At 45.8% G+C, this 27,297-nt stretch overlaps 1 protein-coding gene across 3 annotated transcripts in view; it reads left to right on the top strand.

The window, feature by feature from the left end:
- CDH23 (cadherin related 23) overlaps positions 1 to 27,297 on the top strand; it is a 1,872,161-nt gene that overhangs the window by 1,479,569 nt on the left and 365,295 nt on the right. The window contains exon 37 of one of the 3 annotated variants that reach the window (XM_075348969.1): positions 14,237 to 14,421. The exons of the other annotated variants lie outside the window; for them this stretch is intronic. Within the exon in view, the coding sequence (XP_075205084.1) occupies positions 14,237 to 14,242 (6 nt within the window). The 3' untranslated portion in view covers positions 14,243 to 14,421. Of the gene's footprint in view, positions 1 to 14,236; positions 14,422 to 27,297 lie in introns of those variants that run through there. 3 annotated transcript variants of the gene reach the window in all.

Here is a 27,297-nt window from a genome sequence, read left to right as displayed (position 1 = left end):
AGTAGAGGGGTTCAATCCTGTTCGTGACGCCAAGTTTGTCGCGGGCTGGGAGGACACCGCCGCTGCTGCGCGCTCGCTAACGCTCGGGTCCGGCGCTGCTGAGGCTGCTGCTGCTCGGTGGCTCGAGCGGTGGGCCGGATCGAGCGGGAGATTTTCGCGCCAAGATGGTGGCGCTTCAAAATTTTTGGCCAGACACCGCCGGTGGAGATCACAAGGCGCACTTCTACTGGTAAGTAGAGGGGTTCAATCCTGTTCTTGATGCCAAGTTGTCACGGGCGGGGAGGACGCCGCCGCTGCTGCTCGGTGGCTCGAGCGGTGGGCCCGATCCGGGGACTCGAGCGGCGCTCCTCGCCCGTGAGTGAAAAGGGTGGTTGGTTTGGGGGATTTAGTCCGTGACGCCACCCACGGGTAGGGGTCGGTGGTCCCGGGGCCCGGTGATGTGACGGGGAGGCTGGGTTGGTGGGGTGCAGGGTTGCAGGGACAGCGTGGCGCGGTGCCGGATGGCACGTGTGTACTCACTAAGTAAGAGATGCACAAAGTCCTCGGTAAACCAAACGGCTGGAAGGACAGGTCCCGCAGCCGGCTGCGGTGTCTCTCTCCCTGGACAGGTGAAGGCGGCTGTCTTTCCCTGCACCTTGATGTTCTCATTTGACTACTATGGATCCCGAACGGTAGTCCGCTCCCCGGTGGATGGATTCCGAAGGAGCCTGTTTGCCCGCAGGCGCTGGCCCTTGGGTCTCTAGCCTTAGGGTGTAGCTGTATACCCTCACGGTGTGGGCTGTTGCCTTCTATCGGGTCTTTGGTTGTTAGGAAACCCCTGAGGTTCCGGTCACATTCGGATTTGACTATTGTCGCCGGCTCCAAGCCTGGTCGGGGTCCGATGGCCCTGCCTGTGTGTGCTGGCTTCACTTCGCTCCCCGGTCGGTACCGGCGGGCCAACGGTTCCGCGTTGCTTCACCACTCCTGCAGACGGCCACCACCATCTGCCAACCTTGCTGTCAGTGCCTGGGCCACAAACTCAGACACCCAAGTGTTTGCTCCTCTCACTTCAAACTCCAAACTCTGACACTTTTCCCGCCTCCAGGCCTGTGAACTCCTCGGTGGGTGGGGCCAACCGCTTGGCTCCGCCCCACCTGGTGTGGACATCAGACACTGGAGGAAGGCAACAAGGGTTTTGTGTTTGGCTGGTGTCACTGTCTAATGGGGTTGGGGGTGTTTGTGTGTTATCTGTGACGATCTGGCTAGTCCAGGGCGCCACATTATCATATATTACCAGCATACACAGTGATAACTAATACCACCATATTAACAAATGCCACTGTAACTAATGCCAATATTGCATACAGAAAGAAAAAGTCCAGTTCACCGATCATACCTGCTGTAGTATTTATCCTGTCCTGCGCTCGGAATGGTGTGGCGACCAGTAGCAGAATAGAAGAAGAATCCAGCGCTGGATATAAGAATTAAAAGTCTATCTTTATTTGGGAAGATTATTAAAATCCAGCAGGTCAAATAACATCATAAAGAACCGTACAGAACAAAGCGTTTCGACGGTCAGGTCTTAATCATGTTCAATCCAGCAGGTCAAATAACATAAGGAACCATACAGAACAACGCAGTCGAAACGCTTTGTTCTATACGGTTCCTTATGATGTTATTTGACCTGCTGGATTTTAATAATCTTCCCAAATAAAGATGGACTTTTATTTCTTATGTCCAGCGCTGGATTCTTCTTCTAATGCCAATATTGACTCCATATACTCACCATAAAGCAGTATAAAATATTTATGCACAGGAGCTCTGCAGACCAGATATACAGTATGCATACAGCACAGATATATTTAGTGACTTACTAGTGACATTTCAACTAACAAGCAATCATTTTTTTCTTCAACCTATACAGACCACTTTGACTTCTTCAAGCCATGACTTGTCTCTGTAGAATGTAACAGACAGACATCTATGGTTGATCCCTTCTAGAGCCCCTTCTCTACCTTTTCCTTAGGTAAACACTAGAGTTGAGCGCGGTTCTAGGTTCGAGGTTCTCCAGTTCTAGGCTCGAGTGATTTTGGGGCCTGTTCTAGATCGAACTAGAACTCGAGCTTTTTGCAAAAGCTCGATAGTTCTAGAAACGTTCGATAATGGTTCTAGCAGCAAAAAAACAGCTAATTCCTAGCTGGCTTTCCGCTGTAATAGTGTAAGTCACTCTGTGACTCACACTATTATGACATTTCAGTGTATAGTGTGCGTGAACAGCGCCTTCAGATCACTGCTGTTTGTATAATGGCGATCGCCATTTTTTTTTTTTTTCCTTGTCTTCCTTCCCTAAGCGCGCGCGTCTTGTGGGGCGGGCCAGCATGTCAGCCAATCCCAGACACACACACAGCTAAGTGGACTTTTAGCCAGAGAAGCAACGGCATGTGTGATAGGATGTCCATGTCACATGTCCCTGCATTATAAAACCGGACATTTTCCTCCAGCACGCCATTATCTGCCTTCTGCGTCCTTGGTGTCAGACATAACTGGCGCAGCTCCGTCCTTTGTCCTATCGCTGATACTGCTGTATGCGCTCCATACACAGCGCTGGACAGCTTAGGGATAGCACTTTCAATAAGTCCTTTTAAGGGCTCGTACCGGCAGGGTCAGAGCCATAGGTGACAGGTCCTGAAAACAGAGACAGCGTCTGTGTAGCTAAGGTCAGGGATTTCGTCGCTGCATTTCCCCATTAGGAGGGAATAGAAAGACAGGCTTCCTTTCCTCTACCCAGAGCCCCACAACCCTGGCACTGTACCCTCATGTCCTCTGCACACTCCAAATCATTATAACTAAGCCATTATACTAGCAAACACTCAGTGTACCTAGTGGCATCCTAAACGTGGCTATTGGACTTTTGTCTAGTCCCACTAGTGCAAAGATATTTGCAGCACGTCTACCTGCATTGCACACTCCAACTCATTATAACTAAGCCATTATACTAGCAAACACTCAGTGTACCTAGTGGCATCCTAAACGTGGCTATTGGACTTTTGTCTAGTCCCACTAGTGCAAAGACATTTGCAGCACGTCTGCCTGCATTGCACACTCAAACTCCTTATAACTAAGCCATTATACTAGCAAACACTGAGTGTACCTAGTGGCATCCTAAACGTGGCTATTGGACTTTTGTCTAGTCCCACTAGTGCAAAGATATTTGCAGCACGTCTGCCTGCATTGCACACTCAAACTCATTGTTACTAAGCCATTATACTAGCAAACACTCAGTGAACCTAGTGGCATCCTAAACGTGGCTGTTGGACTTCTGTATAGTCCCACTAGTGTAAAGATATTTGCAGCACGTCTGCTTGCATTGCACACTCAAACTCCTTATAACTAAGCCATTATACTAGCAAACACTGAGTGTACCTAGTGGCATCCTAAACGTGGCTATTGGACCTTTGTCTAGTCCCACTAGTGCAAAGATTTTTGCAGCACGTCTGCCTGCATTGCACACTCAAACTCCTTATAACTAAGCCATTATACTAGCAAACACTGAGTGTACCTAGTGGCATCCTAAACGTGGCTATTGGACTTTTGTCTAGTCCCACTAGTGCAAAGATATTTGCAGCACATCTGCCTGCATTGCACACTCAAACTCATTGTTACTAATACATTATAATACCAAAAATTGAGTAAACTTAGTGGCATACAAGAAGTGGCTGTTGTACTCCATTAGTGCCCCACTGGTGCAAATCTATGTGCAGCACCTCTGCATGACACCCTCCTGCTCTGTTTTTAATAAGCTATAATGATAGCAAAAAATACTGCCATTTAGTGGCATCATAGAACTGGCTGTTGTATTCCATTAGTGCCCCACTGGTGCCAAGCTATTTCTAGCACTTCTGCATGACACCCTCCTGCTCTGTTTTTGATAAGCTATAATGATAGGAAAAAATACTGCCATTTAGTGGCATCATAGAACTGGCTGTTGTATTCCATTAGTGCCCCACTGGTGCCAAGCTATTTCTAGCACCTGTGCATGACACCCTCCTGCTCTGTTTTTAATAAGCTATAATGATAGAAAAAATACTGCCATTTAGTGGCATCATAGAACTGGCTGTTGTATTCCATTAGTGCCCCACTGGTGCCAAGCTATTTCTAGCACTTCTGCATGACACCCTCCTGCTCTGTTTTTGATAAGCTTTAATGATAGCAAAAAATACTGCCATTTAGTGCATCATAGAACTGGCTGTTGTACTCCATTAGTGCCCCACTGGTGCAAATCTATGTGCAGCACCTCTGCATGACACCCTCCTGCTCTGTTTTTAATAAGCTATAATGATAGAAAAAAATACTGCCATTTAGTGGCATCATAGAACTGGCTGTTGTATTCCATTAGTGCCCCACTGGTGCCAAGCTATTTCTAGCACTTCTGCATGACACCCTCCTGCTCTGTTTTTAATAAGCTATAATGATAGCAAAAAATACTGCAACTTATTGGTATACAAAAAATGCCTGTAGGACTCCTTTATTGTGCCACTTGTGCCAAGCAATCTCAAGCACCTCTGCATTCTACCCTCATGCACATTTTGCTATGCTAATTTTATAGCAAACTCAGGGAATTCCTTGCTGCATTTGATCATTAGGAGGGATAGAAAGTGAGGCTTCTTTTACTGTCCTGGTACCCACAGAACAGTACCCATCTGTCCACTTTTGCCATGCTTTTTAATTTGCACAAAGAGCTGACTCTTTTTCTGCCATCCTAAAATTGTCTGGAATACTAAGTTAGTGTTCTTTTGCTGCCAAGCAAGGTACAACACATGTGCATTCTACACTCCTTTCCATTTCTGGAATGCAATTATTAACTGCAGGTAGTCCAGGCAATCTGTGACGAAGGTGCAGGCGTGGATATAATGTAGCCTGCATCCAATGATGGTTCTCTCGATGTCTGACAGCTCAACAATACCTTCTGTTTCCACTTCCAAAACAAGTGATGACCTGCCAATCACACTCCCTGTTGCGGGTTAAGGAGTGGAAGTTCAGTGTGAAAAACCATGTGTGACTGCTGTCCCCACAGTCACAGAGGATGAAGAGCACGCAGATGCACTTGATGGGGCAGGCGGTGGTTGCACAGGCACGCTAGGCCGCATTGTAGCACAGTGAAATTCACATTGCGACATGCTTCATTTTAAGTCGTGTACAGGGTGGGCTCCCCAGTATGCAGCAAAACCAGGCAACAGGAAAAGGACTCTAGGCAGTTGGGTTGATAAATGATTGTTTAACTTTACCAAAACAAACAATAAGAACCATGCATACAATTTAAATAATTGAACAATCTATTCTGTTGAATAAAGAAGAGAAGAAAACTGAGTTTCATGAGGCCTTGCATACTCAAAGACAGATGCGTCAATATTAATCATAAGTTATTTATTAGAAAACACAAAATAGGGGCACTGTCATGTAAAAATACATATAAAATACAGACAATGTTTGGAAAGGGAACGGGAAAATCCCATACTAGGACCTCAACAACATCCTATTGTATTAGAAAGTATTGGCTCCAGTTTTACTATATAATGGTGTCCCAACCAATCAATATGCAAGAAAGAGCCCAGCAGGGCACACATAGTAAGGGAACCATAAAACCTTATACATTACTAGAGCAGTGCTTACCCATATATGTTGTCAATATGGATGTCGTGTCAGTGGTCCAGGTGATGGTGGGGGAAGCCCCGACGCGTTTCGCAGACCAGCTTCCTCGGGGGGCAGTGTGACCATGTATAGTGGACCCCATGTATATATAGTGTGGTGGGAATGATGTCTAATTGCCGCCGTTTGTAGCGCCGCATGCGCTGTGACGTGTCCGAGTCCCGCGCGTCACTTCCGGAGCTCCCAGCGGAAGTGACGTTCACAAAGGGACGTCACCGCACGCTGGACGGAGCTTCCTCAGCACGCGCGAGATCTCGGGCAGCACAGGGCACGCGAATCACGTGCGGCCATCTTGGATATTGGCAGATCCATATATGGGTAAGGAGCACTGCCCACAATACATATAACACTGCAGTTGTAAGAGCAGCATATTCTACAATTTATAGGGAGATACATTCATCGGAGCACAGTACTCAAAAGTACCCTGACCTGGTATATGTCCGTCATCATCCTTAAGGATATGTCTAAAAATACAAGTGTATATAACGCTGAGTTTGATCACCCGACAGGGGCATAACAAGTAAGTACCCCATAAACATCATGTGTCAAACAATGATTTATTTGATACTACAGGTACAGAGCAAACACCTGCTCAATCAAGGCGGACACAGACCAGAAAAAAGAGAGATGCCATCCCATCTTCCAAAGAAAGAGAATGGGTACATATATAGACATATATTTACAAGGGTGAATCCACACAATACTATCCATCCCCGTCATATATCACCTGAATGGGGCACGCAAGACGGAGAGGTAACCATAATTATAAACATATATATACCATACATATACACCCATATATATATGCATGATATTACAGTAATACAATAAAACACAGAATCACCCAATGCACATCATAGATATTTCAACCCGATACAGGCACAGGACCAAGAGAAGTGCATCACTATAGAAAAAGGGGAGCCACAAAGGGCTACCTCAAAAATTGTCATTTGACACCGAAGAATAGTTCATTAGGTGAGTCGTACACAGTCATGGTCCTGTGCTAGATCGAGCGAGAATGCAAAGAAAAAGGGGAGGGGGGGAAATTTTTTAAAAATATATATAATCTTCTATGTACATGAATTCGTGTCAGCGTGTCCTCCCAACATTTCAATTCCATACTACTTAACTCACAAACATATGTAAGTCAATATTCCATATCAGGAAGGAGACGCAGACACAAACCCACAAACACAGATTACCCCCACATATTAACATCAATTAAAGTACATCATTTATTGATGGGTCTGTGTAGAAAAAAGGGGATACATATACAACGGAGGAAATCCATGGTCGTTATTGCCACACAAGGCACGATCCAACGGAGAGAAGGTCCAGGCACAAAGCTTCGCCAAAGAAGACATCCTAAGGTGTTCACTCACAGGGGTCCAAGATACAGGTCACATCTCATAAAAAGGAAAGAACGGAAAGGGAAAAGTTAAAAACACATAAAACTAAAAAAGCGGAACACACACAATGAACCGCTCCCAGAGAGACGAAGAGCAAATTACAAAAATGAAGAGAAACTCATCTTCTCATTTAAGCCAATGGGTGTCATGGTCCCAAGTCTGACAATCCAGTTACATTCACGTTGAGAGAGCATCCTGGTGTAGTCGCCACCTCTTGTCCCCAGATGAACCACGTCAATACCTCTCACCCTAAATTTCCCAGGATTACAACCATGTTCTAACTTATGGTGTCGAGGTAGGGTCTTCAGCTGGGGATCATCGAGGTCAAGGTCAGCCGCCGCCAAGATGCCTCTCACGTGTTCTCGCGTACGGAATCTTAACTCGCGAGTGGTAAGTCCTATATATATTCTGCCACATCCACATGTGGCATAATATATAACATTGGCTGTGCGACAGGTAATATGGTGTTGAATCAGGAATTCATTTTTGCCGTCCGCTGATGTGAAGGATAATGCCTTCACCATATTGCGGCAGGCAACACATGTCCCACATGGAAAGAACCCTTTTAACGGTTCCCCCCCACCAAAAATGCGAGGTATTGGAGCCACATAATGACTCCGAACCAACTTATCCCGCAAGTTGGGTGCACGCCGAGATGTTATTAGAGGACCAGATGGTAAAAGAGCCCCAATGGATGGATCTATTTTCAAGACACCCCAATGACGTCTTAATATTGTACACATCTCCTGCCACCGATCATTAAGAGTAGAGATGAAACGAACAGGCGGGTGAGACTCTTCTTTCTGTTTTGATTTAGGAATCAATAAATCAGTACGTAAGGTATTCTGAGCACGCCTGAATCCACGGCGCACACTCCTCTCACTATACCCCCTGGATTTAAATCTCTCCCGAAGATCTTGGGCCTGTTCTCTAAAGAGAGTATCAGTAGAACATACTCTCCTAGCCCTCAGGTATTGACCTATCGGGATTGCAGAGACCGTGGAGGGAGTGTGCGCCGAAGACGCGTGCAACAGACTGTTTACTGAAGTTTCTTTACGACATATAGTCGTTTGGATAGAGCAGTCAGGATGTATCATGATTCGAATATCTAAAAAATCAATACATTTTTCATCACATTTAAAAGTAAGTTTAATGTTCAAATCATTACTATTTAAATCATGAATAAATAAAGAAAAATCTGAAAAAGTGCCCTTCCAAAAAATCAAAATATCGTCAATAAAACGGAGCCAGCACTGCGCATGGGATACGGCGGGCACGCCCTCGCCAAACACCTCCCTCTCCCAGTATCCCAGGAAGAGGTTTGCGTACGAAGGCGCGCACGCCGCGCCCATCGCAGTGCCCCGCTCCTGTAAAAAGAAACGATCCTTAAACAAAAAATAATTATGTGTCAAAATAAAAGAAAGTAATTCCAGAATTAATTCGACCATTGATACATCCAGACTGCTCATCTCCAAGAAGAATCTCACCGCCCGAAGTCCATGTTCGTGTCCTATCGAGGAGTATAGTGACTCGACGTCAACCGTGGCCAATATAACGTCAGGGTCCACAAAGATCCCATCTATCTGACGCAGGACGTCCATGGTGTCCCTGACATAGGAGGGCAAAGTCTGAACCAGGGGATGCAGGTAATATTCAATGAACCTGCATACCGGCTCAGACAGCCCCCCAATGCCAGAGACAATGGGACGCCCCGGGGGGACCAGGGGGTCTTTGTGGACTTTGGGGAGCAAATAGAATGTAGGTATTTTAGGGTCCTTTACTAGTAGTCCATCCATGATTTTTTTGGGGATAATCCCTTTTTGAAAAGCCAGGTCAATAATTGCAAAGAGATCCACCATATAGCTGTTAGTCGGGTTGGAGGCAAGGGAGGAATATGATGCTTTATCCCTCAGTTGTCTGAAGGCTTCCCGTTCGTACATCCTAATGGGCCAAATTACCACATTTCCCCCCTTATCTGCCGGTTTGATGACGACCCCCGGCAGATTTTTTAATTCCCTTAAAGCTTTCCTCTGTCCAGCCGTCAAGTTATCCCTCCTCCTAACACTGCCATCCAAAGTTTTCAAATCGTTGGCCACTAATTTATGAAAAATCTCGACGGCTGGGCACAGGGAAAAGGGGGGAAAAGTGGTCGACCTCGGGTAGATGGATTTAGGGAAATTGCCTCCAGACGTAGAGGGGGTAAAATTACCCTCTATTTCATCCAAGTCCTCCAATGCCTCACTCTCTGAAGTATCGACATTGGTTCTCTGTGGGTCCTTATTGGCGTGCAATTTCTGTAGAACCAACTTGCGGGAGAAAAGGTTCAAATCTTTCAGTGCAGTAAAGTAATCAAACGTACTTTGAGGTACAAAAGAAAGACCAAGCTCCAAGACTTCAACCTGGGGCTTGGAAAGTGTGATATTAGATAAATTAATTACCTCTAAGGTATTATTTTTATTTCTGCTCTTCTTGTCAAGAGATTCAGGAGGAGTAATCTTCCGCTTAGTAGCTGCCACCATAGGTTGTCTAGTTTTGTTAGGGTTCCATTTGCTGACAAAGGGAGTCATAAAGCCTCTCTTTTCTGATGTATCGTCATCCATTGATGAGAGGGAAGATATAGAAGGGGATCTGGTTTGATTGAGGGATGGAGGAGGTCTTCTCTTTTTTTGAGGGTGCTTCCATCTATAGACAAAGTTGTTACGGTAATCCCCCATGTCTCGTTTATACTTTTTTGTCTTCACCTCAATTATATCTTTCTCCCATTTTGTAAAAGATCTCTCCAAATCCATATTAAGTTTACTAAGGGAGTCTTCAGATAATTTGGCAGACAGGTCTTTCTTAAGATCCTCAATCTCCCTCTCTAATTTAGAGAGTGTTTTATCATTCATTTTAATCAGCAGATTCATGAACCCTTTAGAGCATTTTGTGGCCAGATCTTCCCACTCCCTCTTAATCTCCTCATCCTCTACATTAAAGGAGGGGAACACCTGGACTCTCAATCCACGGGGTATTAGCCCCTTGGTAAGGTAGCGCTCCATGAACGCTTTGTTCCACCATATCCTAGTTTTTTGATTTAGTGAGAATTTGAGTCTCTCAATAGAACCGTCCGTCTCTCTGGAATTCTGCACATCAACAATTTCCGACTCTTCACCAAACACTTGTTCCAACTTACTCTGCCACGTGTTTTCACGTGCAGTATCCATTTGTCCCTTTGAAAAAGCTGTGGGTACACACAGTATAAGAGTTAATGAAAGGTTAAAGGGAATAACAAATGGGGTTCCCATCAAGTAAAAACGGCCACTCAGTATGACATAATGAATAAAGAAGAGAAGAAAACTGAGTTTCATGAGGCCTTGCATACTCAAAGACAGATGCGTCAATATTAATCATAAGTTATTTATTAGAAAACACAAAATAGGGGCACTGTCATGTAAAAATACATATAAAATACAGACAATGTTTGGAAAGGGAACGGGAAAATCCCATACTAGGACCTCAACAACATCCTATTGTATTAGAAAGTATTGGCTCCAGTTTTACTATATAATGGTGTCCCAACCAATCAATATGCAAGAAAGAGCCCAGCAGGGCACACATAGTAAGGGAACCATAAAACCTTATACATTACTAGAGCAGTGCTTACCCATATATGTTGTCAATATGGATGTCGTGTCAGTGGTCCAGGTGATGGTGGGGGAAGCCCCGACGCGTTTCGCAGACCAGCTTCCTCGGGGGGCAGTGTGACCATGTATAGTGGACCCCATGTATATATAGTGTGGTGGGAATGATGTCTAATTGCCGCCGTTTGTAGCGCCGCATGCGCTGTGACGTGTCCGAGTCCCGCGCGTCACTTCCGGAGCTCCCAGCGGAAGTGACGTTCACAAAGGGACGTCACCGCACGCTGGACGGAGCTTCCTCAGCACGCGCGAGATCTCGGGCAGCACAGGGCACGCGAATCACGTGCGGCCATCTTGGATATTGGCAGATCCATATATGGGTAAGGAGCACTGCCCACAATACATATAACACTGCAGTTGTAAGAGCAGCATATTCTACAATTTATAGGGAGATACATTCATCGGAGCACAGTACTCAAAAGTACCCTGACCTGGTATATGTCCGTCATCATCCTTAAGGATATGTCTAAAAATACAAGTGTATATAACGCTGAGTTTGATCACCCGACAGGGGCATAACAAGTAAGTACCCCATAAACATCATGTGTCAAACAATGATTTATTTGATACTACAGGTACAGAGCAAACACCTGCTCAATCAAGGCGGACACAGACCAGAAAAAAGAGAGATGCCATCCCATCTTCCAAAGAAAGAGAATGGGTACATATATAGACATATATTTACAAGGGTGAATCCACACAATACTATCCATCCCCGTCATATATCACCTGAATGGGGCACGCAAGACGGAGAGGTAACCATAATTATAAACATATATATACCATACATATACACCCATATATATATGCATGATATTACAGTAATCAAACCAGATCCCCTTCTATATCTTCCCTCTCATCAATGGATGACGATACATCAGAAAAGAGAGGCTTTATGACTCCCTTTGTCAGCAAATGGAACCCTAACAAAACTAGACAACCTATGGTGGCAGCTACTAAGCGGAAGATTACTCCTCCTGAATCTCTTGACAAGAAGAGCAGAAATAAAAATAATACCTTAGAGGTAATTAATTTATCTAATATCACACTTTCCAAGCCCCAGGTTGAAGTCTTGGAGCTTGGTCTTTCTTTTGTACCTCAAAGTACGTTTGATTACTTTACTGCACTGAAAGATTTGAACCTTTTCTCCCGCAAGTTGGTTCTACAGAAATTGCACGCCAATAAGGACCCACAGAGAACCAATGTCGATACTTCAGAGAGTGAGGCATTGGAGGACTTGGATGAAATAGAGGGTAATTTTACCCCCTCTACGTCTGGAGGCAATTTCCCTAAATCCATCTACCCGAGGTCGACCACTTTTCCCCCCTTTTCCCTGTGCCCAGCCGTCGAGATTTTTCATAAATTAGTGGCCAACGATTTGAAAACTTTGGATGGCAGTGTTAGGAGGAGGGATAACTTGACGGCTGGACAGAGGAAAGCTTTAAGGGAATTAAAAAATCTGCCGGGGGTCGTCATCAAACCGGCAGATAAGGGGGGAAATGTGGTAATTTGGCCCATTAGGATGTACGAACGGGAAGCCTTCAGACAACTGAGGGATAAAGCATCATATTCCTCCCTTGCCTCCAACCCGACTAACAGCTATATGGTGGATCTCTTTGCAATTATTGACCTGGCTTTTCAAAAAGGGATTATCCCCAAAAAAATCATGGATGGACTACTAGTAAAGGACCCTAAAATACCTACATTCTATTTGCTCCCCAAAGTCCACAAAGACCCCCTGGTCCCCCCGGGGCGTCCCATTGTCTCTGGCATTGGGGGGCTGTCTGAGCCGGTATGCAGGTTCATTGAATATTACCTGCATCCCCTGGTTCAGACTTTGCCCTCCTATGTCAGGGACACCATGGACGTCCTGCGTCAGATAGATGGGATCTTTGTGGACCCTGACGTTATATTGGCCACGGTTGACGTCGAGTCACTATACTCCTCGATAGGACACGAACATGGACTTCGGGCGGTGAGATTCTTCTTGGAGATGAGCAGTCTGGATGTATCAATGGTCGAATTAATTCTGGAATTACTTTCTTTTATTTTGACACATAATTATTTTTTGTTTAAGGATCGTTTCTTTTTACAGGAGCGGGGCACTGCGATGGGCGCGGCGTGCGCGCCTTCGTACGCAAACCTCTTCCTGGGATACTGGGAGAGGGAGGTGTTTGGCGAGGGCGTGCCCGCCGTATCCCATGCGCAGTGCTGGCTCCGTTTTATTGACGATATTTTGATTTTTTGGAAGGGCACTTTTTCAGATTTTTCTTTATTTATTCATGATTTAAATAGTAATGATTTGAACATTAAACTTACTTTTAAATGTGATGAAAAATGTATTGATTTTTTAGATATTCGAATCATGATACATCCTGACTGCTCTATCCAAACGACTATATGTCGTAAAGAAACTTCAGTAAACAGTCTGTTGCACGCGTCTTCGGCGCACACTCCCTCCACGGTCTCTGCAATCCCGATAGGTCAATACCTGAGGGCTAGGAGAGTATGTTCTACTGATACTCTCTTTAGAGAACAGGCCCAAGATCTTCGGGAGAGATTTAAATCCAGGGGGTATAGTGAGAGGAGTGTGCGCCGTGGATTCAGGCGTGCTCAGAATACCTTACGTACTGATTTATTGATTCCTAAATCAAAACAGAAAGAAGAGTCTCACCCGCCTGTTCGTTTCATCTCTACTCTTAATGATCGGTGGCAGGAGATGTGTACAATATTAAGACGTCATTGGGGTGTCTTGAAAATAGATCCATCCATTGGGGCTCTTTTACCATCTGGTCCTCTAATAACATCTCGGCGTGCACCCAACTTGCGGGATAAGTTGGTTCGGAGTCATTATGTGGCTCCAATACCTCGCATTTTTGGTGGGGGGGAACCGTTAAAAGGGTTCTTTCCATGTGGGACATGTGTTGCCTGCCGCAATATGGTGAAGGCATTATCCTTCACATCAGCGGACGGCAAAAATGAATTCCTGATTCAACACCATATTACCTGTCGCACAGCCAATGTTATATATTATGCCACATGTGGATGTGGCAGAATATATATAGGACTTACCACTCGCGAGTTAAGATTCCGTACGCGAGAACACGTGAGAGGCATCTTGGCGGCGGCTGACCTTGACCTCGATGATCCCCAGCTGAAGACCCTACCTCGACACCATAAGTTAGAACATGGTTGTAATCCTGGGAAATTTAGGGTGAGAGGTATTGACGTGGTTCATCTGGGGACAAGAGGTGGCGACTACACCAGGATGCTCTCTCAACGTGAATGTAACTGGATTGTCAGACTTGGGACCATGACACCCATTGGCTTAAATGAGAAGATGAGTTTCTCTTCATTTTTGTAATTTGCTCTTCGTCTCTCTGGGAGCGGTTCATTGTGTGTGTTCCGCTTTTTTAGTTTTATGTGTTTTTAACTTTTCCCTTTCCGTTCTTTCCTTTTTATGAGATGTGACCTGTATCTTGGACCCCTGTGAGTGAACACCTTAGGATGTCTTCTTTGGCGAAGCTTTGTGCCTGGACCTTCTCTCCGTTGGATCGTGCCTTGTGTGGCAATAACGACCATGGATTTCCTCCGTTGTATATGTATCCCCTTTTTTCTACACAGACCCATCAATAAATGATGTACTTTAATTGATGTTAATATGTGGGGGTAATCTGTGTTTGTGGGTTTGTGTCTGCGTCTCCTTCCTGATATGGAATATTGACTTACATATGTTTGTGAGTTAAGTAGTATGGAATTGAAATGTTGGGAGGACACGCTGACACGAATTCATGTACATAGAAGATTATATATATTTTTAAAAAATTTCCCCCCCTCCCCTTTTTCTTTGCATTCTCGCTCGATCTAGCACAGGACCATGACTGTGTACGACTCACCTAATGAACTATTCTTCGGTGTCAAATGACAATTTTTGAGGTAGCCCTTTGTGGCTCCCCTTTTTCTATAGTGATGCACTTCTCTTGGTCCTGTGCCTGTATCGGGTTGAAATATCTATGATGTGCATTGGGTGATTCTGTGTTTTATTGTATTACTGTAATATCATGCATATATATATGGGTGTATATGTATGGTATATATATGTTTATAATTATGGTTACCTCTCCGTCTTGCGTGCCCCATTCAGGTGATATATGACGGGGATGGATAGTATTGTGTGGATTCACCCTTGTAAATATATGTCTATATATGTACCCATTCTCTTTCTTTGGAAGATGGGATGGCATCTCTCTTTTTTCTGGTCTGTGTCCGCCTTGATTGAGCAGGTGTTTGCTCTGTACCTGTAGTATCAAATAAATCATTGTTTGACACATGATGTTTATGGGGTACTTACTTGTTATGCCCCTGTCGGGTGATCAAACTCAGCGTTATATACACTTGTATTTTTAGACATATCCTTAAGGATGATGACGGACATATACCAGGTCAGGGTACTTTTGAGTACTGTGCTCCGATGAATGTATCTCCCTATAAATTGTAGAATATGCTGCTCTTACAACTGCAGTGTTATATGTATTGTGGGCAGTGCTCCTTACCCATATATGGATCTGCCAATATCCAAGATGGCCGCACGTGATTCGCGTGCCCTGTGCTGCCCGAGATCTCGCGCGTGCTGAGGAAGCTCCGTCCAGCGTGCGGTGACGTCCCTTTGTGAACGTCACTTCCGCTGGGAGCTCCGGAAGTGACGCGCGGGACTCGGACACGTCACAGCGCATGCGGCGCTACAAACGGCGGCAATTAGACATCATTCCCACCACACTATATATACATGGGGTCCACTATACATGGTCACACTGCCCCCCGAGGAAGCTGGTCTGCGAAACGCGTCGGGGCTTCCCCCACCATCACCTGGACCACTGACACGACATCCATATTGACAACATATATGGGTAAGCACTGCTCTAGTAATGTATAAGGTTTTATGGTTCCCTTACTATGTGTGCCCTGCTGGGCTCTTTCTTGCATATTGATTGGTTGGGACACCATTATATAGTAAAACTGGAGCCAATACTTTCTAATACAATAGGATGTTGTTGAGGTCCTAGTATGGGATTTTCCCGTTCCCTTTCCAAACATTGTCTGTATTTTATATGTATTTTTACATGACAGTGCCCCTATTTTGTGTTTTCTAATAAATAACTTATGATTAATATTGACGCATCTGTCTTTGAGTATGCAAGGCCTCATGAAACTCAGTTTTCTTCTCTTCTTTATTCATTATGTCATACTGAGTGGCCGTTTTTACTTGATGGGAACCCCATTTGTTATTCCCTTTAACCTTTCATTAAATCTATTCTGTTGCCTACTACCTGCTAATCCCTCTGTGTAGCAGTAATTGTGTGTTTGTGCGTGTGTGTGTGTGTGTGTGTGTGTACGAACACGACTTACCAGTGGCGCATCACAAGAGCTTCCAAGTTATCTACCTAAACATAGACAAAACACATGACCCCCCCTGAATACCCTTGTTAGCTGAAGCCTCACAGATAATGCAGATGATAACAGTGTGAATGCAAACCACACAGCTCTGCAACACAGTCATGGAAATCTTGAAAAGCAACAGTCAATGCAAACATGTGTTGCTGTCCCTCTATGATTTAAACTGTACGTGACAATTTGACAGTGCAGAGGCAGCAAGTCTTATTGTCTATATAGTCGGCCTACCCAGAACAGATATGTGTTTTGCTAATAAAACAAAGTGTTGCGTGCCTGCATTATTGTCTGGGCACAGCCTACCGTACCCGGGTACTGTGATGTCCAGTTGCCAGAAATACAGACTTTACGCTCCTCTCACGGTAAACATTATTGACAGCACCGTAAGACTGTTGGTCTGTGGCACAGGATGCTGCTCACTGACGTTACAGTGCTCATCATCAAAGTACAACACAACTCCCCTCACAATTAAACGAAGTGTTTCCGCGGTGGCTCCTTGCTGTAACACACACCTTTAGCTTTTCCTTCTGTTCATAGACAGCATCTCCAAGTCCACCCCCAAAGAGCAATTTTCTATTGCTATAGTGACCAAAGGCAGATCCAAAAAAACAGCAGCCCCTTGTGTGTAGTCTGCAACAATGCATGCAATGAACGGCAAATAAGAATATTGCGTTGACAGTTGCTAAAGCTGAGCAATGCACCTTCACGCTGTCAATTCATATCCATGTGATACTTCATGGAGGAAGTACTCAAAAGTGTGAGTTTTTGCCTTATACTTACAGATTGTTGACAAATCTTACAGATTCCATGACTTGGGTGATCCTTTGCGATGTCCAAAAATTCACAGGCTAGGAAAGGCTTACAGCCCATGCGACCTGCATAGCCAACACGACATCTGCTCAGAGTCAAAGTTGTGGTCCAGGATTCAGTTGTTGACGTGCTTCCAGTACTTTGTCTCTGGCCAGGAAGACGCAACGTAACCTCGTCGTCAATAGCATCCTCCTCCACCTCCTCTGCTGACCTCATCGACTGGCTGACTTTGGTTTAACAGTAAGTGTGGTCTCCAACCTCATCAATAACCCTGTGTGTTTTCATTCCCCTCGTCCTGAGTCCTCCGAGACAACCTCTTCCTGCCCTGACCGAATAGTAAAGTTGTCCTTCCAATCAGGTATCTGTGCTCCTCATCATGTTCCTCATTGTCTCCACCAGGAGGATTTACTTTTTGGAAATGAGGGTGTAGATTAGGCTCAGCACCTTCTTCATCGGGGCCTGGATCACAGTCACAAAGCTTCTGGCCATCTGCGCAGATCATTTCCCCTGTCTCATGGAACTTGCTACCTCAACACGTTAGATTATCTGCTACACACGCAAGCTTCAAACTGAATCTGAAAACTCATCTGTTCAGAAATGACTATAACCTTCAATGACACCACCACCATACGTACTTGACGCTCAACCTAAACAACTCCTACTGTCTCCTCCCAAAAAACCTTTAGAATGTAATCCCGCAAGGGCAGGGCCCTCTTCCCTCTGTACCAGTCTGTCTATAGTTACTTGTATATGTATTCTGTATGTAACCCCCTTCTCATGTACAGCACCATGTAATCAATGGTGCTCTATAAATCAATAATAATAAAAATAATAATAACTTCCTTGTCTGTACTCATTGCAGCTTTGGAGCAGACCTCTGATTCCCAGGCTATAGTGCGACTGAACAGCTATGCAAACTCAACCACCTCTGTCACCCCATACTCAGCAGGGCTGGTGGAAACGTGAGAGCTATTAGGAAGCAAGTGCGATTGGATTGACACCACAGAGGAATGGAGTATTTGGGATCTTGAAATTGGAGTGGAGGAGAGGCCACTTTATGGAGCAATTCAGATCCATTGAAGCAGCTGCTGATTTGGCCTCATCTACATTTGTTTGCGATGGTCGTGTCCATGAAAAAAGGGATCATATCAGATTATCCATGGGAAGAAGTACACCTGTTCTTTTGGATGTTATTTGTTGTTACAAAACGGTGACGCCTTAAACGCAAGCAGCCTGCTGCGGTTTCAGTTGCGCCCAGGCATCAGCTGCCATTTAGGCCTGTGCCTCGGGTTGTCCAGCTGGCTGCTTTCTCCTCCACGTCTAAGTGTGGAGAGGCAGCTAGTGCGCATGCGTGTGCCGATTTACCCCAGCCGCAGCCTAACTCCAGTGTTTCGCCTAGTGAGTATGCTCAGCCTGACTGTGCCATTCCTGAGGCTAAGTCTTAATTTCGGGCTACAGCGCATGCTCCCGCACTTAGTGCAAAAAGCCTCTTTGCACAGGTACTTGCACTCCGTGCCGGGTCTAAGTCCTGTGTTGTGCATAGACACCATGCTAAAGCTGATAGTCTTTTTTCAGAGACTGTATTTCATGCAACTGACCATGGTCAGGCACTTACTGCATCAGAAACTAGGTCCGGTAATGAACTCTTTGGCCCTGCCCCTGATGTGGGGGGCCCATTTAGACGACAGGGCATCAGGTGTCCTGACGATGTGGCCAGGCCACTCCCAAATGGCTTGCAGAGGCCCGCCCCTATGACTTGTCACCTCATTATTGATGGTCAGACGATGACTGGTGAGGTGTTTGGGTCATGACAGCCATGAGGTCATCATTGAAGTTGCGGTTCCAAATAGGACGCTAGTTATGCCACTCATGACGTATCACTCTGCTTTTGTCTCCAGGAGGTGCATTGTGGTCCACCCTGGTTTGGGGCGGACCCAGGTTATAGAAGGGGCTGGAGACAACAAGGAGGTGCGCAGTCTTCTATTATGCTCCGAAAGAGCACACCTCCATGTGTTGAACCCATTGCGGCTTTAGGCCAGAGGTAGGCAGGGATAGGGCGTCGATGCAGGCCGCCACCACAGTTGGTAACGCAGAACGGTTAAGACCAGCTCCTGTCCTACAAGTCCTGCTTGTGCAGCCCAATGGCATTAACAGGCCTGCTGCTGCTGATGCGCCTGCTGTTCACAGGTGTGGCCCCAATGCACACGGTCAGCGTACTGAATGGCCCCTGTGATGTTAACAGGGAGTTCCTGGGCTGGGTGGGCGTGTGGACCCTGTGACGCTAACAGGGCTCCCAGTCTCAAGATCCGAGTGGCGTCTAACTTGGTTCAGACTACTATTAGTTTCATAGCCACACAGTTCTGTATCCTCCACCGAACCTTCCAGTTGCCAACCTCTCCTTTTCCATCTGGGAGCACGGTGGACACTGACTGCTGATGGGGATATATACCTTTCTCTTTCTTTTCATATTAATTTTCGCTATATAGCGGTAACATAGTATATACCACCTTATCCAAATCTGCCAGTCCCACCGTAACAGATGGTGTTTCTTCATCAAATGTTACTTTTGCTTAACCACCAAACCCACGGACCAAAACTTGTATCCCCTTTCCAACACACCTGTTCCCCTTTTCACCAGCATCTGTCCTTTTTCAACTCATTTTGTATATGACCAAAAGTGCAACTCTGCAGGGACACCGTACTCAATGCCATCTCAGCACAACAGCCAGCCCTCGGTCCCTCAGATGTGGACAAGTAAAAGACCATTTCCTCCTATCCAGGACAAACCGTTGAGATTCACTCTGTGCAGCACTGGTGTTTAGTGGAAAAGCAGATCGAAGATTGCGTACCACCTTCTGAAGATACTCCTGTACACGTGCGTCCCTTTCTATGGCAGGAATTATTTCGCCAAATTTTGTCTTGTACCGGGGATCTAACAGTGTGGCAACCCAGTAGTTAGCATTACTTCGAATTCGTACAATCCGAGGGTCATGTTGTAAGTAGTGCAGCAAGAAGACGCTCATGTGTCTTGGTGTGTTGGTGGCAGAGAGGTGAGAATCGTGCCTCCTTCCTCTGCCCTCTCCCCCCAACCTTGCACAACCGAAATGTGAGCAAGCTCTTACTCATCTGCTGAGTCTTCCATGCCCATCGCAAGTTCGTCCTCCATTTCTTCATGGCTCCTGCACCTTCCTCAACAATTTTTGCTAATACTATGCGCCCTTGTTAATCCCTATCCCCCACCATGACTGCCGCCTAGGTGCCGCTCAACGTATGGACCTTGTACATCTTATTATCCCTTCTGCATATGACTCCTCCTGTACTTCCTCCCCTTCCTCTTGGACCAACACCTGACTCCGAATAATGCTTACAGTGTGCTCCATCTTGTAGATGACCAGAATTATCACGCTGAGAATGGCATCGCTAGTGCTAAACATCTTCGTCGACATTTGTAAACTGTGTAGAAGGGTGCATAGGTCCTTGATCTGACACCACTCCAGCAGCGTGATCTGCACCACCTCTGGATCAAGTTAGCCCAGGGTATATGTCATACCATATTTCAGCAGGGCTCTGCGGTGCTGCCACACACGCTGCAACATGTGCAGATTCCAATTCCTGCGTGTCGGAACATCGCATTTCCGGCGTTTAACCGCCAGACCCTAAGACTTCCGGAGCGATGAAAGTTGTTAAGCTGCTGGGTGCGAAGGATGAAAGTGACCACATAGCAGCGTGCCCGCTGCACAAGGCCATGTAGGCCGGGATGGTATTTTAAAAATTGCTGGAGAATCAGATTCAACACGTGAGCCATACAAGGCCCGTGTGTCACATTGCCCTGACGAAGGGCCGCAGACAGGTTTGCATCATTGCCGCACACGGCTGTTAAGTCACCAACGTAGTCCACTCAATCAATTTGTACTCTGGTCCCAATGGGAAGACACCACACCCTTTTTTAGGCCCCTCCTGTCTGCAGACCACTGCCAGACAAAGCTATGAACCTCTTGTTACTGTCACCCCCAGTTCAGTTTTATGAGTTTGTGTGCTTGTTACCTGACTATGTTTCCTGCTTGCTGTTTATGTACCTCGTTGGCCGATCCGCATTTCACCTCTGCTTGTTTTCTGATTAAGTCCTGGCCATCCCATTCTGTTCCTCTTCCTCAATTAATGTTTTTGACCCTGCATGACTACTATTCTCTGGAACTGCAGCCTTCCACAGGTATTGATCAACTTGGGCCCTGTGTAATTCCAAATCACTGTATAGGGGTTAAAGGGTTTCAGGGTTCTGGGTGTCCAGCTTGGTGAGTGGCTTGCCTCTAGCCTATCCTTTACAGCCCATCTGAGTGTGTCGATCCATGCAGGCGTTACACCGTGCCCTCTGCAAAAGGCCATGTAGGCCGGGATAGTGTTTTAAAAATTGCTGGACAACCAGGTTCAACACGTGAGCCATACAAGGCACGTGTGTCACATTGCCCTGAAGAAGGGTCGCAGACTGGTTTGCATCATTGTCGCACCCGACCTTCCCTGACTGCTGGTTGAGTGGAGACAACTATTGATGAAACTCGGTCTCACTCTCCAGAGCTAACCGTCCACAATTCCTCAGCGGTGTCTCACATTTCCCCTACATTTCAAAGTAAACATTTGACCGCCTGATGGCCTTGAGCTCTGCTGCCAGCATAGTAAGGAGGTGTGTGGGATTCCTTGGGCGCAGTTACAAGGAAGGGTGGCCTGACCACAAAGGGTTTGGGCCGAGGTGGAGGACCCACACGAGGTTGAGGAGGCAGAAGCAGTGGAGGAACTTGTACATACAGAGGAAGGATTGACACACAAGTCGTGGGGACGGCAAGACTTGTACAGCAAACCCTTCTCCATCTCTCACCATAGATACCCAGTGCCCAGTCAGCAACATGTAACTCCCCTGTCCATGCTTACTGGTCCAAGTATCTGTGTTGAAATGCACCCTGTCACACACAGAGTTTCTCAAGGAATCGGTGAGGTTGTGTGCGACCTACTGTGGTAGCGCGGGCACGCCTTTCTTGGAGAAGGAGTGACGACTGACCATCGGCTCTTGGGGCGCTGCAATGGGCATAAGGTCTCGAAAATCCTTGGTCTCAAAAGGGTGTAAAGGCAGCCTTTCTGTTGCCAACAAGTTGCAGATGATGAAACTCAACCTCTTAGGCATGTCATGCCCTTCGAAAATCATGTAAATCATAGCGAGGGGACTCCAACCACAGTCTCCCTCGTTGCCACTAATTGTGCCACACACACCCCACTTGACTGGCATCAGTTGACCCCCCTTTTGAAAAAGAAAAAGATGCTTTGCATGAAGCACTCTCAAAAATACGCGTGCCTTTCCCGTCCCCTGGCTGACCCAGGGGAAGAAAAGTCCTCTGAGAGCCATGACTTGTTCATCTTGGTTCTTTTAGACACACAGCGAGGGGACTCCAACCACAGTCTCCCTCGTTGCCACTAATTGTGCCACACACACCCCACTTCACTGGCATCAGTTGACCCCCCTTTTGAAAATGAAAAAGATGCTTTGCATGAAGCACTCTCAAAAATACGCGTGCCTTTCACCTCCCCTGGATGACCCAGGGGAAGAAAAGTCCTCTGAGAGCCATGACTTGTTCATCTTGGTTCTTTTAGAAACACAGCGAGGGGACTCCAACCACAGTCTCCCTCGTTGCCACTAATTGGGCCACACACACCCCACTTGACTGGCATCAGTTGATCCCCCTTTTCAAAATGAAACAGATGCTTTGCATGAAGCACTCTCAAAAATACGTGTGCCTTTCCCGTCCCCTGGCTGACCCAGGGGAAGAAAAGTTCTCTGAGAGCCATGTCCACATTGTCAGTGGACAGACACGTGTGCTTATCTGCCAGCAGACCCCCAGCAGCACTGAAGACAGGTTCCGAGAGAACGCTGGCTGCAGGACACAACAAGATCCCCAAGGCGTACGTGGCGAGCTCAGGCAATTTATCCAGATTGGAAGCCTAAAATGAGCAGGGCTCAAGTTGCTCAGTAATGGCATCGACGTTCCCTTGCATATACTCATATCTGTGTCTCCTCCTCTTTTTCCTTGTCCAGCTCTTTTGTTTTCGCATGAGTATATGTCCTTGTCACTTTCCCATGTGTTTGTGTTGTGTTGTGAGTTGTTTGTCACCTTTTGGACACCTTTGAGGGTGTTTTGTAGGTGTTTTTATGTGTTTGTGATTGCCTGCCATTGTTTCCTATGCGGTTCGAGTTCGGTTCGTCGAACGTTCGACGAACCGAACTCGAACGGGACCTCCGTTCGGCGAACCGACCTCGAGCCGAACCGGGACCGGTTCGCTCATCTCTAGTAAACACTGGATCGGCAGGCATTTGCCACCAAGATGGGATCCTTTTTTAAACCACTTTTAGATTTAAAAAGCATGAAAAATATCTGATAGTGAAGTGTATTACTAAACAAGCTGTTGGTCAATACTGATTACCAACCATTTACCCAGAGCCATAAAAGTTAAGATCACTTTATCACTACTAAGGCGGGCTTTGCACACTACGACATCGCAGGTGCGATGTCGGTGGGGTCAAATTGAAAAGGACGTACTTCCGGCATCGCATGCGACATCATAGTGTGTAATGGTTCGATGATACGATTAAGGAGCGCAAAAGCGTCGTAATCGTATCATTGGTGCAGCGTCGGCATAATCCATAATTACGCTGACGCGACGGTCCGATATTGTTCCTCGCTACTGCGGCAGCACACATCGCTGTGTGTGAAGTCGCAGGAGCCACGAACATCTCCTACCGGCGTCACCGCGGCTTCCGTAGGATATGCGGAAGGAAGCAGGTGGGCGGGATGTTTACATCCCGTTCATCTCCGCCCCTCTGCTCCTATTGGCCGCCTGCCGTGTGACGCAGTGACGCCGAACGACCCGCCCCCTTAATAAGGGCGGGTGAGTCCATGTGAAGCTGCCGTAGCGATAATGTTCGCTACGGCAGCTATCACAAGGATATCGCAGCTGCGACGGGGGCGGGGACTATCGTGCTCGGCATCGCAGCATCGGCTTGCGATGTCGCAGCGTGCAAAGTACCGCTAAGACTATGTTTGCATTTAAGATAAAGATGAGCAAATCTTTAGAATTTTAAATTTTCTAACTTCCCAGCATTTTTTCAATAAATGTAAATTTAAAGTGTATAAATCTGTGTGAATATTATTAATGGAAAGTGTGTAATTGCCCAGAAAATACTTGTGGGGTATAGGAGAGAGAGAGAGAGAGAGAAAGAGAGCTCCTCTGACTATATGGGCTTACACTCTACAGGAACTAGCAAGAACCCTGCTGACAATGTAAGACCTCACACTCTACAAGAGAAAGAAACAGAGAGAGAGAGAGAGAGAGAGAGAGGGAGGGAGAAAGATAAATATAAAGAAAAGCACCTGCTAATCATAAGAGCTTACACTCTACAGGAAATAGTAAGGACCCTGTTGACCATAAGAGCTCATACTCTATAGGAGAAAGAAAGAGACAGAGAGGCAGAAATATAAAGAAAATAACCTGCTGATCATAAGAACTTACATTCTAAAGGAGAGGGAGAAAAACAGAGAGGACACTGCTGACCATAAGAGATGATACTCTACAGGAGAAAGAAAGAGACAGACTCATACCCAAACTGGTCAAAGTGGAACTCTGGGCCAACAGAAATATTCCACCTACAGTTCTGTAAGCACCTCCTTCAAGTCCATCGGAGCAAATCAAATGGTGCCTGTTGAGCAAAGCTGGGCTGATTCCCACTACACCTTGTGATCCAAAAGAAGGTGCTCTCATTCAAGGCTCATCTACAAAAAAGTAGTCCCAGCACCTACCATCACAATGTCTGGCTACACCAGGAAAACCCTGGAGAACAAAGGCGTCCAACACAAAGCACCCAAAGCCAGCATGACAAAGCCATCAAGCTACATGGCCTCACAAAAGGGGAAATCCAGAAGATTGTGCACAAAGGTAAGGAGGAATATCTCAACATCTGGAATAATGACATAAACAGATAACAGAAACTGATGATAAATCAGAACCTACAGAGGGAGTACAAACTGGCCCCTCATCTGGAGAAATTGGCAAACCCAAATCCTAAGCCAGTACAGACTGAACACCCACAATCTACTCATCAAATCTGGATGGCACTCTCAGAACTACAAGCCCCGAGAGAGCAGACAGTGCCAACAGTGCCCCCAGGAGGCCATGGAGGAGGAGGCCCACTTCCTGCTGAGGTGCCCCAATTGCTCTACAGTGAGGGATGTTTACTTCCGGAGACTGTATGATCTCTTCCCAGGCTTCAACTCCACGGAGGATGAAGAGAAACTGCCCATACTACTGGGGGAAAAGGAAAATGCTTTGGGCATAGTGCCTGTCACAGACTAAGAGTAGCCTGATATGTCATGGACTTCAAACCCAAACCTGGAGGAACCTCAATACCCCACCATGGATGGACCCCCATCTCCATTTTTACCACTTGCTTTGGCAATGCCAACATGTACTTGGACCTATCAATAAATCTAATTTGAATTTGACAGTGAGAGAGAGAGAAATATAAAGAGAAGAGCCTGCTGATCATAAGAGCTTAAACTCTACAGAAGAGACAGAGAGAAGACCCTGCCAATAATAGGAACTTGAACTCTACTGGAGAGAGAAAGAACAAGAAAGGATTCCACTGATCATTAGAGCTAATACTCTATGGTAGAGAAAGAGAGAGAGATAGAGAGAGGACCCTGCTGGTCACAAGAGCTAATACTCTACAGGACGGAGAGAGGACCAAGCTGATCATAAGAATGAACCCTCTACAGGAGAGTGAGAGGACCCCGCTAATCATAATAGCTTAAATTATACAGGAGAGAGAGGACCCTACTGATCATAAGAGCTTAAACTCTACAGAAGAGAGAGAGGACCCTGCTGATCATAAGAGCTTATACTATCCAGAAGCAAGGCTTAGCCAGTGACAGCGAAAAATGACTCTGCAATTCAAACTGTCACTGAGAACCAGAGACCTGTTATGAGTGACCCATGTACTAAACACCAGTTTACAAGGTATGAGAATTCTTAAGACGTCATAGATGGGAAGTACCGTACGGCAACGAAAATTGTTAGCCCACTCCCTGATGGTTCAGCGGTGTGGGAAATGGTGTAAGGCAATATATTATTTTATTTTTTCCGTTTGTGTACCGTAAATCAAAATTGAAAAATGTTCGAATTTATGTGAAACCATGAATTTCAGGAAATTCTACCCAATCTCAATCCTCTACAGATTAATTCTTTCATATTGTTTCATCTCTAAAGAGCTTGAAAGGGTTTGGATACAGCCCTAGAAGACTTCAGAGTGCCAGAGATGTCTTCTCTGAGGCTTTGCAGTACTTTTTATTGAATAAAATGTTTGGGAAGATTCTTCAAAGCTAGTGAATACGAATTATTAAAAAAAACAAAAAACTTACTGCTTCTTTCAATTTTCAGAAATCAAAGCTAAAAATGCAACCAACTGGGTAGTATTTTGTTATGCTGCCCAATTCTAGTGCCATGTTTACATGACTGGAGGACTGTGGTTGTTGTGGGCTCCACCTTGCAGGTGTTTGAGGTTATGTGTAAGATGAATGGGTGTTTCCTTTTAGTGTCAAATTTAAAGCTCCCATCTTCTGCCACAAGTTCTTCAGAATGATTCATTCTGGTGGGTCTTTTTTATTAAATGGTTAGATGAATTTCTTTGGTTTCCACTCATGAAAAACCACAGAGGAATAGGCCAAATCACAAATCATAGAATTTCTGCCAGGTGTTTCCTTGGAAACTTTCTGCAAATTGTGCAAATAATGACCGTTTACTGTGACAGTGTTTGATGCATTGAGCTATATTGACCCTGTTATGAACACAATTGACACGATTTATTTATAATATATAGCGTGGAGAACATAAAGGCTTTACATGGGCAGACTGTGAAACAGGCGACAATTCCAAGAGTCAATTAGCACTTGTTTAGCCTTGTTTAGCTGCATTTACATGGTGTAATTATCAGCTTCCGATCTGTTTGCTCATTTGGTATTTGTTCTTTGCACATATTTACATAAACCAATAGTGCCAATGATGATCATCTCCCTGACCATCAGCCTGTGTAAGGGTACCTTCACACTTAGCGATGCAGCAGCGATCCGACCAGCGATCTGACCTGGTCAGGATCGCTGCTGCATCGCTACATGGTCGCTGGTGAGCTGTCAAACAGGCAGATCTCACCAGCGACCAGTGAACAGCCCCCAGCC

Source organism: Anomaloglossus baeobatrachus, chromosome 5, assembly GCF_048569485.1.
Source record: "Anomaloglossus baeobatrachus isolate aAnoBae1 chromosome 5, aAnoBae1.hap1, whole genome shotgun sequence".
In the NCBI taxonomy this organism is placed as follows: Eukaryota; Metazoa; Chordata; class Amphibia; order Anura; family Aromobatidae; genus Anomaloglossus; species Anomaloglossus baeobatrachus.
This window is presented reverse-complemented; position numbering and strand designations above follow the sequence as displayed.